We start from the raw sequence: 13715 nt of genomic DNA, 5'->3' as shown, positions 1-13715 counted from the left end.
CTTCTTCTTCCATTGTTCTCTTTTGAGTAGGTGGTATCATTTGGGTAGGTGGTCAGTGAGTCAGTGGTCGCGATCTCCCCCTGGCAGAATTACCTTTTACCACTTCTCTGATCTTGGCAGTTCCAAGAGTTTTTCTGGGTTCGCTGACCCGCCCTACAGTTCATCACTCTCTTGACAGGAATCCCCTGCTTCTCAACAATGCTACATTGTCTGGTGGTAGTTCCTTAACTGAATCATAGATAAATCATGTCTAGTTACTCTTTCTCTATTTTCATATTAGGTAAATTATTAAATAGAGTTGGGGCAGTACAGAGGACTTGAGCAGCAGCAGGTGTCCTTGGTTGCTTCAATTACAATGACATTTTATATTTCGTTTTCTTAGTTTATGTCAATTTTCCTGCAACAGAGAGAGCTGCCCTGTTATTACGGAGATGCTCCTCAGGAAGGCAGTTCTGATGCTGTGATGACACATTTACCGAAGGCCTCACTATTATCCAGCACAGTAGGGACAGCCTGTGAGGAGACATGGGCAGCTTACTGCTGCTGAAGGTGAACCCATTGAATCCCTTTCTTCAATGCTTCTTTGAGCTCCTGGTTCCTCATGCTGTAGATGAGGGGGTTCACTGCTGGGGGCACCACCGAGTACAACACTGCCACCACCAGGTCCAGGGATGATGAGGAGATGGAGGGGGGCTTCATGTAGGCAAACATGCCAGTGCTGATAAAGAGGGAGACAACCATCAGGTGAGGGAGGCACGTGGAAAAGGCTTTGTGCCGTCCCTGCTCAGAGGGGATCCTCAGCACTGCCCTCAATATGTGCATGTAGGACACCACAATAAAAACAAAACATGCAAAGAAGAGACAGGCACTAACCACAATCAGCCCAACTTCCCTGAGGTAGGAGTGTGAGCAGGAGAGCTTGAGGATGTGGGGGACTTCACAGAAGAACTGGTGCAAGGCATTGCCCTGGCAGAGGGGGAGTGAAAATGTATTGGCCGTGTGCAGGAGAGAATTGAGAAACCCACTGGCCCAGGCAGCTGCTGCCATGCGGACACAAGCTCTGCTGCCCAGGAGGGTCCCGTAGTGCAGGGGTTGGCAGATGGCAATGTAGCGGTCGTAGGCCATGATGGTGAGAAGAGAAAAATCTGCACCAAACAAGAAGGAAAAAAAAAAGATCTGTGCAGCACATCCTGCATAGGAAATGTCCCTGGTGTCCCAGAGGTAATTGGCCATAGCTTTGGGGAGAGTGGTGGAGATGCAGCCCAGGTCCAGAACAGAGAGGTTGAGGAGGAAGAAGTACATGGGGCTGTGGAGGCGGTGGTCACAGGCAACGGCGGTGATGATGAGGCCGTTTCCCAGGAGGGCAGCCAGGTAGATGCCCAGGAAGAGCCAGAAGATCAAGAGCTGCAGCTCCCGTGTGTCTGCGAATGCCAGGAGGAGGAAGTGGGTGATGGAGCTGCTGTTGGACATTTCCTGCCTCTGGGTATCTCTTATTCTTAACTGTGACTATCTGTTAAGGAGGAAAAGACAGTACTGAGTCAGAGCAGACTTCTCCTGGCAAAATGGATTGCATATGTCTTTGCAGCCCCACATTCAGACCCTCTTTTCAGGAGCACCTCTCTGCAGCTCCCTCACTTGAGCTCCGGCTTTTGCTGGCTGAGGCTGCCACTGGGAGCAGGGCAATGGGCTCCCGAGGAGTCCTCCTTGCTGTGCAGCAAGAGGGAACTAGGACAGCAGGGCTGTCTCCAATTAAATGTAATTGTGTTATATCAAAGAGCTTTTCAGTGTTGTTGTCGGCAATTTGCCCAACTGCACAGCAGAGGAGAGGGGATTTTGTTTTCTCTGTTTTGTTCTGGTTGTACCTGCCGCATTTTGGAGCGGTTTGGGATGGCCGAAATCCCTGACATTTCTAATGCACTCCAGGTGAAGTCTTGTGGGTCCTGAGAGGCAAAGGGACGGTCCCTTAGTGCAGAGAGAGGAGAGCGGCTCTGCCCATCTGTCCTCTTCTCCGCTGCCCTGTGCTGGCAGCTTGCAGCTGGAGGAGGATCCCTCTCAGGTGTTGCGATCAAAAGAAGCAGGACACTGCGGAGAAGAGAGGAATGCAGGTTCAAAGGGGAGATATACAGGCTCATTGCCTTTTCTCATCTCTCCCCTCCCAGACTGGGACCAGGAGGGATCATTGCAGCTGCCCACATACAGCTGCCCAGCAGCATTTCCATGGCCTGAGCACCGAGATGTCTTCTCCATGTGGATCTGAGGGAGCACAGAGATACTATGGGAGAGCTGTGCCCTTCTGGAGAGCACCCTGCAGCCCCACAGGACTCCTCAGGGAAATAGTTGATGTCCTTAAGTTGCCTGGAGGAGTCCTGGGCACATTGCTCCCACAGACACGACTGCAGAGCAGGACCCAAAGGGTCGGCATCTGAACGGGAGCTGAATCTGCCACCCGCAACCCCCACCCCCCGCACTGACTCAGTTTATCCTCAGTTTATCCAACGGTGAGAACAAGGGCAGCTCAGGCAGGAGGGGACGGCAGTGAAATGCCACAACTCTCCTGACAAGGGAGGAGGGACATGCTAGGCAGACGGCAATCCGGGGTTCGCCCTTTGCTGGGCTCTGGCTGCTGCAGGGTCAATGCGTGCCCAAGACCCCGTGGGCTGGAGGGCAGAGCTGTGCCCCGGCTGGGAATGGAGACCAGGCAGGAGCTGCCAAGGGGAAGGTGTCTGTGCTTCAGGGACAGCACGGACGGGACCACATGCCCCTCGCCAGTGTTTCAGGCAGCAGCTCCCTCTCACTCCCTGCCCGTGTCTCTGCTGCCGGCAGCTGTCCCCCTGTCCCCGGCTCAACTCCTGCTCAGGGCTCACAAACCCCATCCCACTGCTGTGCGCCCACCTCTGTCTGCCAACACCTCCAGGGACGGGGCGCTGCCCAGGGGCACCTCTGAGTGTGTGAGGGCTAAAGACCAGTTCACAGCGAACCTGATGTGGCTGCAAAGGGGAAGATGCTGCTGAGTTGGTGTGTTGCCGGAGAGGTCCTCTGAAAAATATCATGAGGTAGAGCTCACCCGTGCTGTGCTCTCTTGAGAGCAGAAGCACCATGCCCTGACCTGCTCATCCCTACCCTACCATGCTGGGGTCACTCCTTCCACCCACAGCTTCTCCCCACAGCACTGCGGGGAGCTCCCTGGGCAGGTGGAGAGCTGACCCTTGCAGGTGGCAGAGTCCCTGCCCCGGCACACAGCCCCCGGGGTGCAGGGACCCTGCTGGCAAGGACAGCCCTGCCCACCCCTGCCTGCACACCCACCTTCACAGCCCTTCGACCATTCCTGGGAGAGGGCAGCCGTCATGCCCTGTGCCTCTGATGGTGCAGCAGGGAAGCCCCAATCTAGAGAATGTCCTCTTGTTCCACAGCAGAGAAGTTGTGAGCATCCTCCTGAAAGATCCCACGGGCTGTGGGAGGTGCCAGCTTTTGGAGATCTCTCCAGCTACTGCAGCTGCTCTGCTTTGGGAAGAGTTCTACCCCAATTCACCCTCAGCATCCTCCCTCTCCAGACTGCCTTTAACCTCTCTCTGCCTCCCTGCTCTGCCCTCGCTGCCTGCAGGCAGTGCCCTCAGCCCTGCTGCGCTGTGCAGAGGAGCTGCTCCTGGGCAGAGCTGTCTCTCTGCAGCGCTGCCCGCTTGCCAGAAGCTCCCTCCGGCCCAGCAGCCCGGCCCAGTTTGGCAGCAGAGGACCAGCCCACGGTGGCACTCTCTCTGTCCCCTCTGGGCTCCCTCAGAGATGTCCCTGGGGCTCCAGGGGAACCACCTGGGAAACAAGCTGAAGTCATCGCTGATGTTTTCTCCCTCTGCTGGGCAGAGAAACTTCTTCCCTGCAGTGCCATTTCCCCTTTCGGAGACAGAGTTATGTCCAAGAATCCCCTCTTCTTGCCCCACTAGGAGACAGCACACCCAGGCAGGAAAGGCAGGAGTCTCCTGTACCTCCTGTACCCATGCAAAGCACAGGTGACACATGAGGTGCCAGAGGTGGTCTAAGACACGTGCTCGTAACTGATGGAAATATTAAGAGGGACAGGGCAGTGTCTGGAGTCATCGTTTTGAGGCTGGTGGGGCATGGTGGTGACACTCTCTCTCCTCCACCAACTGTCTTTACCCCATCTCCTTTGGCACCCATGGCCCGTTTCTCACAGACACCCCTACAGTGCCCAACCTCATTCAGGGCAGCTGCTCCATTGGAAGGTGACCTACACCCTGTGGTGCTACAGGAGGTGCCAGGGCTCTCCTGCACAGCCGCATGCAGCCAGCAGGGACTACACAAGACGTGCAGGAACACAATTGCCATTCAGAGCAGCCATGTAACACACCCCAAGAGAACCTCTGGGACGTTCAGTGCCTTTGTTCATGCAGCTGCAGTGAGGCAAGTCCTGTCCCATCTCCATCCAGCAGATGTAGGCAGTGCTTCTCCCACAGCCTTTAGTCATCCCTTTGATGATGCAATCATGGAACAGAGCAATGATTTACCCCATGTTCTTGGATCACAGGATGTCCATCGCTGAGGACATTTTCCAAAGCACCTTGTCTTTCCTGGAGATCAGCTTCCCCTTGCACCACAGGCCCTGCAGGCCTGCAGAGACGTCCCAGAGAGCAAAGCCCTCTCCTGCCACGGCTGCACAGCCCAGCCCTGCTTCTCTCTGGTCCTGAGGGTTTGCTCTTCTTCAGGTCACCTCATTTCCTCTTTCTATTGCCATCTGCCATCCACCCCTGCATGCTCTGAACAAAACCTTTGCCTTGCATAGGACCTTGGGCACTTGGCACCAGATTCCTTTGTTGCACATCTGAGTGTGGTCCTCGTACCTTGGCTGAGGTCCAGCACAACTCTGCTCTGACCTAAAGAACCTATAATGAGGGAGAAGAAGGGGACAAATTCTTATCTTATTTACATCTCCATTTCACAGCTAAATGGAGAAGTTGAAACACGTGTGGAAAAGGCCTTGGTGTAAGGTGTGTGTAAGAAGTCCTCCTCTTGAGAACTTTGATCTTGGTCTGTACATTCTCATGTTTTTCATAAGACAGACCAGCAAGATGATACTTTCTCTGCTCCTATGTACGTAGAGATTTGTGCAGCCATCTGCAAAACCATATTTCCTCCAACAAACTGAATGTAGAAAGTGTGTTCCGAGAAAATGTTTCTATCAGGACGTTTCACATCTAAATGGCGCTGGGAGCAATGAAGTTTGGGTAAACTGGATAGATCCTGCTTTTATTTCTTTGCTATCCAACATTGCCCCCACCTGCTAGCGCTTCCCTCCTGACATCCCTTTCTTTGAGAGGGTCAGTGCTAGATGGCAACTGATCCACATATTGCCCGAGTTCATCCAGTCACCTTCTCTTCCAGGCACACAGAAAAGCAATCCAAGGGGACATGACCTGGGACATGTTCCTCATTGTCGTGGTTTAGGCCAAATCCACCACTGGGGACCCGAGGGACCCCAGACGGGACCGACAGATGCTCCCCTCTACCTCTCTTCAAAGAGAGAGGCAGAGGAGGAAAAAGAGACTTATGAGTTTAGAAGAAACTAAACTACTTTAATGAAATATTAATAATAAAATAAAAAGAAATAATGAAAAATATATACAAAACCGTATCAAGCTCCCGAGACGACAGTCATGTCACCGGCTGGCGCTGGGGCAGTCCCAGGCTGGACTCAGTGATGGACGGGAACTGGATTCCGGATCTGGATTCAGGATCGGGATCACAGGTAGACGAACAGAGTCCTCCTCAGACGTCAGCCATTGAAGGAAGAGCCCGTGACCCTTTGATCCCTCAGCTTTTATACTGAGCATGAGGCAGATGGGATGGAATACCCTGTTGGTCAGTTTTGGGTCACCTGTCCTGTCCGCTCCTCCCTGCAGGTGGGACCCCACTATGCTTTTCCGCTTCCGACCCTCCAACGTGGCATATAACAAAGTTGGTTGGCCGTGGGTGTTATAGCAATAAGTATAAGCAGGAGCCTCTCTGCATACCATGCCTGGGCATCAGCTATAAACAATTGGTCTTATCACTCTGAGAGAGTGAACATTGTCTGCACAATATGCAGTTAATTTCAGTAGTTAGAAGAGGCCAGCTAAGAAGCGAAGTTACTGAACAAAATTGGTTCTCTTTTACCTCACACCAGGACACTCATCTAAAGTGAAGCTAAGCAGCCTCAGCTCCCCAGCTCATCCTCTGGATCTTTTGGAAAGATGCATGCCACGTTGCTTTTTGCAGTTGTCGTGGAGTCCCCCAGCCTCCAGGACCTTTCCAAGATGATAGAGAGTGGCCTCACTGTGACATTCTCTTCCTTTCTCAGCACCCTTGCATGCTACCTCTTTTCCCACATACTGGTACTGGTTGACTTTGCCCAAATCACCTTTGATTTGATTCCCATCCAGCCCTGGCTCTTCTCCTCCAGAGTCTTGCCTTGAGGCACCAAGGCCTGGGAGACCTTGCTGGTGAAATCTGAGGCAAGACACACATGGAGTATCTCAGTTCTATCTACGCTGGCTCCTACTCAATTCAGCAGTGTCCAGTCAATATCTTTGTTTTCTTCTTTAATTGCTCCTGAGGTAGGCAAAGATCATTATGATTCCCTTGAATTTGCCCTCAGGTTTCAACTGGGTTTTGATACAGACAAATGCTTGGAAGATGCTGTCCTTGAAGACCAGCTGTAGTGAGCTCTGCTGTCCTTCAGTGCTGCTGCTGATTGGATCCCCACTAAAACTGCCCAGAACTGTCCCAAGTCTGCTCTCTAATGCCCAGCATCTGCAGTCTTCTATTCTTGTCCCTCCCTCCCCTCGGGACCTGGGACCCCCCTGTTTCGGGGTCATGACAGCCAATCTTCACATCCCGCACCAGCTCTTCTTTGCTTGCAAGGATCAGATCCGGGTGTGTATTACCCCTGTTGACCCATCTGGTCGCTGTGCTAAGGTGTTGTCCTCACACATTCCAGAAACTGCCTGCAGTGTGCACGCTGCCGTATTCCCCTTCCAGAAAATGCCCGGGGCACTGCAGTCCCCAGGGAGACTCAGACTTCTACAGCCAGAGACTTCCTTGGCATGCTGAGCAAAGGCTATGCCCACTTCCTCACCCTGCCTGCAGGTTCCTGAACTCCCACTATGGGAGGCCACTTCTGCTAGCCTCTCCTCTGACCTTCCCTTACAGGGGCTCGTCAAACTTTTCACCTGGTCCACAGAGTAGCTCCATACATCCAGTAAACCTCTTCACTTTCAGTGAACCCCACCCCAGATCCTTCCTGCCTGTCTCTCCTGGAAAGCCGAATCATAGAATCATAGAATGGCTTAGGCTGGAAGGGACCTTGAAGATCATCCAGTTCCAACCCACCTGCTCTTGGCAGGGACATGTTCCACTACACCAGGTTGCTCAAAGTCCCATCCAGCCTGGCTTTAAACACCTCCAGGGATGGGGTAACCATAGCTTCTCCAGGGAACCTGGGCCAGTGCCTTACCATCATTGAAATGAAAAATTTCTTCTGAATATCTAATCTAAATTTCCCCTCTTCCAGTTTAAAACCATACCTCCTGGTCATATCACTACATGCCCTTGTAAAAAGTCCCTCCCCGGCTTTCCCCTAGACCCCCTTTAAGTACTGCAAAGTCACAATGAGGTCTCCCTGGAGCCTTCTCTTCTGCAGGCTGAACAACCCCAACTCTTTCAGCCTGTCCTCAGAGGAGAGGTGCTCCAGCCCTTGGATCAACTTTGTGTCCCTCCTCTGGACCCGCTCTGACAGGTCCATGTCTTTCCTCTGTTGGGGGCTCCAGAGCTGGATGCAGTAGTCTAGGTGGGCTCTCACCAGAGCAGTTCCCTTGACCTGCTGGCCACGCTGCTTCTGATGCAGCCCAGGATGCGGTTGGCTTTCTGAGCTGCAAGCACGCATTGCCAGCTCATTTCGATCTTCTCATCAATCGGCACCCCCAGGTCCTTCTCCTCAGGACTGCTTCCAGCCATTCTCTGCCCAGCCTGGATTTGTGCTTGGGATTGCCCCAACCCAGATGTAGGACCTTGCACTTGGCCTTGTTGAACTTCATGAGGTTGGCATGGGCCCACCTCTCCAGGCTGTCCAGGTCCCTCTGGATGGTATCCCTTCCCTCCAGCGTGTCTACCTCACCACACAGCTTGGTATCATCAGCAAACTTGCTGAGGGTGCGCTCGATCACACTGTCCATGTCACCAACAAAGATATTGTCCCAGTACCAACCCCTGAGGAATGCAACTCATCACTGCTCGCCACTTGGACATCGAGCCGTTGACCACAACACTTTGCGTGTGACCGTCCAGCCAGTTCTTTATCCACCAAGTGGTCTATCTGTCGAATCCATGTCTCTTCAATTTAGAGACCAGGATATCGTGTGGGACAATGTCAAAGGCTTTGCACAAGTCCAGGCAGGTGACATCAGTTGTTTTTACCTTGTCCAGTACCACTGTAACGCGTTCATAGAAGGGCACCAAATTTTGTCAGGCATGACTTGCCCTTGGTGAAGCCATGCTGGATGCTACATATCACCTCCTTATTTTCTATGTGCCTCAGCAGAGTTTCCAGGAGGATCCGCTCTATGATCGGGCCAGGCACAGGGGTGAGACTGACTGGCCTGTAGTCTCCCAGGTCTTCCTTATTTCCCTTTTTGAAAACAGGGGTTATGTTTCCCCTTGGCCAGTCAGCAGGAAGCTCACCAGACTGCCACGACTTCTCAAATATGAGGGACAGTGGCTTAGCAACTTCGTCTGCCTGTTCCCTCAGGACCCGCAGATGTGTCTCATCAGGTCCCATGGACTTGTGCACCTTCAGGTTCCTCAGGTGGTCTCGTACTTGATCTTCACCTACAATGGGTGGTTCTTCGTTTTCCCACTCCTTGCCTTTGCCCTCTGCATCATGGGCAGTGTGGCTGCAGTCTTTGCCAGTGAAGACTGAGGCAAAAAAGTCATTGAGGACCTCAGCTTTGTCTCTGTCCCAGGTGACCAGTTTTTGTATTTCCTTCCGGAGAGGGCCCACATCTTCCCTAGTCTTTCTTTTCTCGCTGACATACTTAAAGAAGGATTTTTGTTTGTCTTGATGCCCCTGGCCAGATTTAGTTCTATCTGGGCTTTAGCTTGCCTCACCTGATCCGGGGCTGCTTGAACAATTTCTCTGTATTCCTCCCAGGCTTCCCACCCCTGTTTCCACACCCTATAGGCCTCCTTTTCACTTCTGAGCATGTCCAGGAGCTCCTTGTTCATCCATGCAGGCCTCCTGGCTTTTCTGCCTGCCTTCTTCTTTGTAGGGATGCATGACTCCTGAGCTTGGAGAAGGTGAGCCTTGAATATTAACTGGCTTACTTGGGCCCTTCTTCCCTCCAGCGCTTCATCCCATGGCACTATACCAAGCAGATTCCTCAAGAAGCCACAGTCAGCTCTGCTAAAGCCCAGGGTGGTCAGTTTGCTGCGCACCTTCCTCACTGCCTTGAGGATCTCAAACTCGACCATTTCATGGTCACGGCAGCCCAGGCTGCCCTTGAGCTTGACACTGCCTACCAGCCCCTCCTTGTTGGTAAGGACAAGGTCCAGCAGAGCTCCTCTCCTCGTTGGCTCCCCTACCACTGGGAGAAAGACGTTGTCAATACAATCCAAGAACCTCCTGGACTGCCTATGCCCTGCTGTGTTACCCTTCCAACAGATGTCATCAAACTTGCTGAGGGTACACTCTGTGCCCTCATCCAGGACGTTGATTAACATGTTGAACAAGATTGGCCAGTACTGACCCCTGGGGAGCACTGCTACTTACAGGCCTCCAACTAGACTCTGCGCCAAACACTATGCTATCAGCCTCATTCCCCACAGTATTCTTGTGTCCAGTTAGGACATTGTGGTCTGATTGGGTGGATAAGTAGATGGGTAATAACTGAGATCAGTAGTCGGGCTTGAAGGAACTTGGTGAACGCATAGTGTTCTGCCCAGAGGGATGTATCTAGTCGGGTTCCACCATGTTTCAAGGGCTTTTAATTACCCAAAGGAGATGAGAAAATGCTTTTTTTATAGCATTTGTAGCTGACACCTCATTGAGGAGAGCAGACACTATATTAGAGGTCAGGGTTGCCATCCCAAGGGACCTAGACAGGCTTGAAGGACAGGCCACTAGTAACATCATGTTATCCAACAAGGACAGATCTAAAGTTCTTTCGCTGAGGTTGACTAAGGGCCGGAAGTGACAAAGGGCAGGGACTGCCTAGGTTGGTATCAGCACTGCAGGAAAGGCTCTGGTGGTCCTTTGGTTTCATTAGGCAAAATATGGAGCCATCAGCAAAGGCCAAAAGCATCCTGGGTGGTATGAGCAGGAGCACAGCCAGTGGGAGTGATTACCGCCCTGGGCTCAGCACATTTGAGAAAGGATCCAGAACACTCCCCCAGGTTCTGACCCCCTGCAATGCGTGAGAGACACTGGTAAACTGGATCCCGTTCAGTGGAGGGCCACCAAGGTGGTCAGGGTTGGAGCACTTGTGCTGTGAGAAGAAGCTGAAAAAGCTGGGCTTGTCCAGCTGGAAGGAAGGAAGATTTTGGGGGAACATGCAGCAGCATGTCCCAGTGGACAACAGGATGCCCATGAGCCAGCAATGTGTCTTGGTTGCTGAGAAGGCCAATGGCATCCTGGGGTGCATCAAGCAGAGTGTGGCCAGCAGGTCGAGGGAGGTCATCCTCCCCCTCTACTCTGCCCTGGTGAGGCCTCATCTGGAGTACTGTGTCCAGTTCTGGGCTCCCCAGTTCAAGAAAGACAGGGAACTGCTGGAGAGGGTCCAGCAAAGGGCTACGAAGATGATAAGGGGATTGGAACATCTGTCTTATGAGGAAAGGCTGAGGGACTGGAGAAAAGGAGACTGAGGGGGGATCCTATTTATGCTTATATATACTTAAAGGGAGGGTGCCAGGGGGGTGGGAACAGTTTTGTCAGTGGTACCCAGTGATAGGACTATAGGGAACAGGCACAAACTTGAATGTAGGAAGTTCCATCTTAACATGAGGAGGAACTTCTTTCCTTTGAGGGTGGCAGAGCACTGGCACAGGCTGCCCAGAGAGGTGGGGGAATCTCCCACTCTGGAGACATTCCAAACCCGCCTGGATGCCATCCTGTGAAACTGCTGTAGGTGACCCTGCTCTGGGAGGGGGCTTGGACTAGATGATCTCCAGAAGTCCCTTCCAACCCTGACCACTCTGTGATTCTGTGAAACTGGAGAGATGTGGATTTGAAGGGTGGATTGTTCGGTGGATGAGGAACTGGTTGGATGGTCCCATCCAGTAGTGGTCAACGGCCTCACATCCAGATGGAGACTGGTGACAAGTGGTGACCCTCAGGGGTCCATACTGGGACCAGTACTGTTCAATATCTTCATCAGTGACATAGGCAGTGGGATCGAGTGCACTCTCAGCAAGTATGCTGATGACACCACGCTGAATTTTGCAGTTGACACACCCAAGGGTCAGGATGTCATCCAGAGGGACCGGGAAAGGCTCAAGAAGTGGGCCCGTATGAACAGCATGAGGTTCAACATGGCCAAGCGAAGGGTCCTGCACGTGGGTCGGGGCAATCCCTGATATCAGTACAACCTGGGGGATGAAGGGATGGAGAGCAGCCCTGCCGAGAAGGACTTGGGTATACTGGGGGATGAAAAGCTGGACATGAGCTGGCAATGTGCGCTCGCAGATCACAAAGCCAACAGTATCCTGGGCTGCATCAAAAGAAGCATCACCAGCAGGTTGAGGGAGGGCATTCTGCCCCTCTGCTCTGCTTTGGTGAGACCCCACCTGCAGTGCTGCTCCAGCTCTGGAGCCCTCAGCACAGGAGAGACATGGACCTATTGGAGTGGGTCCAGAGGAGGCCACAAAGATGCTCCGAGGGCTGGAGCACCTCTGCTGTGAGGAAAGGTTGAGAGAGTTGGGGTTGTTCAGCCTGGAGAAGAGAAGGCTCTGGGGAGACCTTATTGTGGCCTTCCAGTACCTAAAGGGGGCCTACAGGAGAGCTGGGGACAGAGTTTTTAGCAGGGCCTGTTGCGATAGGACAAAGGGTGAGGGCTTTAAACTAAAAGGGGGGAAATTTACACTCGATATAAAGAACTTTTTAACAATGAGGATGGTGAGACACTGGCCCAGGTTGCCCAGAGCGACAGGAGATGCCCCATCCCTGGAAACATTCCAGGCCAGGTTGGCCGGGGCTTGGAGACAGCTCATCCAGTTGAAGGTGTCCCTGCTCATGGCAGGGGGGGTTGCACTAGATGGCCTTTAATGGTCCCTTCCAACCCAAACCATTCCATGATTCTAAACAGAGCCCGTTTTTACTGGGAGGGGACCAAGTCTGTACTGGAAGGGTTTAATGAAATCCAGTTTGAAATGGCACAGTGCCCAGTCGTAGTGGGAGGGGATGAGAGGATGCAGTTTATACTGGGAGCTTGCTCAGCCTGTACTTGGAGGGGTTAAAGAGGACTAGTTTGTAGTGGGAGGGGCCAAGTTTGTACTGGCAGGGGTTAAAGCAACCCAGTTTGTACTGTGACAGAGCCCAGACTGTAGTGGGAAGGGGCCAGGGGCTCCAGTGTGGACTGGGAGGGTGGCCCAGTGTACCCTGGGAGGGTCTAAAGGGATAAAGTTTGTACTGGGACAGGGCCCAGTCTGTTTGTACTGAGACGAGGCCCAGACTCTGCTGGGATTGGCTCAGAGGATCCCGTTTCTACGTGGAGAGGGCCCAGTCTGTACTGGGAGGAAAGGGGGGGATCCAGTCTGTACTGAGATGAGGCCCAGTCTGTACAGGGCAGTGTTAAAGCGATCCATTTTGTACTGGTACACAGAGCAGTCTGCACTGGGAGCTGGGCTGGGATCCACTTTGGACTAGGAAGAGGGTCCTTGTCCACTGGGAGGAATTAAAGGGATTTTCTTCATACTGGGACAAGGCCCCTTCTGTACTGGGAGGGAATCAGGGGATGCAGTTTGGACTGGGACAGGGCCCAGTCTGTCCTGGCATAAGTTAGAGGATCCAGATTGTATTAGAGGTGGCCAGTTGGTAGTGGGTGGGGACTGGGGAGTCCATTTTGGACTCAGCATTGGCCCAGTCTGTACTGGGAGGGGTTAAAGGGATCCAGTTTCTATTTGGATGGAGCCCAGTCTTTACTGTCAGGTGTTTAAGGGATCCAGTTTATAAAGGGACAGAACCCATTCTGTACTTGGAGGGGTTAAATGGAATAATCTCTATTTGTTGACAGTGAGTTCTGTATTGGGAGGGGAGCAAGGGGTCCAGTTTGTACCAGGAGGGGACCCAGTCTGTACTGGGAGGGGGCCACAGCATCTAGTTCGTACTGCCACTGGGACCAGTCTGTAGTGGGAGGGGTTAAGGGATTTGGTGTGTACTGAGAAGGGCGCAATATATACTGGGAGGTTTTAAAGAGGTAAAGTTTCTCATGGAATGGGGCCCAGGGGTTACAGGGAGGGGGCCATGGGATCCAGTTTGTACTGGCACCTGACCCAGTTTCTGTGTGGAGGGGATGAGGTGGTGGAGTTTGTACTGGGACAGGAACTAGTTTTTACTAAGAGGGGATCGAGTGATCCAGTTTGTACTAGGAGAGGGCCCCATCTGTACTGGCAGAGGTTGAGGGGATCCACTTCATACTGGGTCAGGGCCCAGTCTCTACTGGGAGGGGTTGAGGAGATCC

At 52.8% G+C, this 13715-nt stretch overlaps 1 protein-coding gene across 1 annotated transcript; it reads right to left on the bottom strand.

Annotated features, from left to right (window-relative positions):
- Positions 1-534: 534 nt before the first annotated feature.
- LOC309684972 (olfactory receptor 14J1-like) lies at positions 535-1470 on the bottom strand (the record flags this gene model as incomplete). The annotated part of the gene is made up of 1 exon (XM_082500805.1): positions 535-1470. One exon carries the CDS (start codon positions 1468-1470, stop codon positions 535-537), a length of 936 nt encoding a protein of 311 aa, XP_082356931.1.
- Between the last annotated feature and the right edge of the window lie 12245 nt (positions 1471-13715).

This window comes from Vanellus vanellus (assembly GCF_965231255.1).
Source record: "Vanellus vanellus genome assembly, contig: HAP1_SCAFFOLD_110, whole genome shotgun sequence".
Taxonomy (NCBI): domain Eukaryota; kingdom Metazoa; phylum Chordata; class Aves; order Charadriiformes; family Charadriidae; genus Vanellus; species Vanellus vanellus.
Note: the sequence above shows the minus strand (reverse complement) of the source record. Positions and strands in the feature narration are given on the sequence as shown.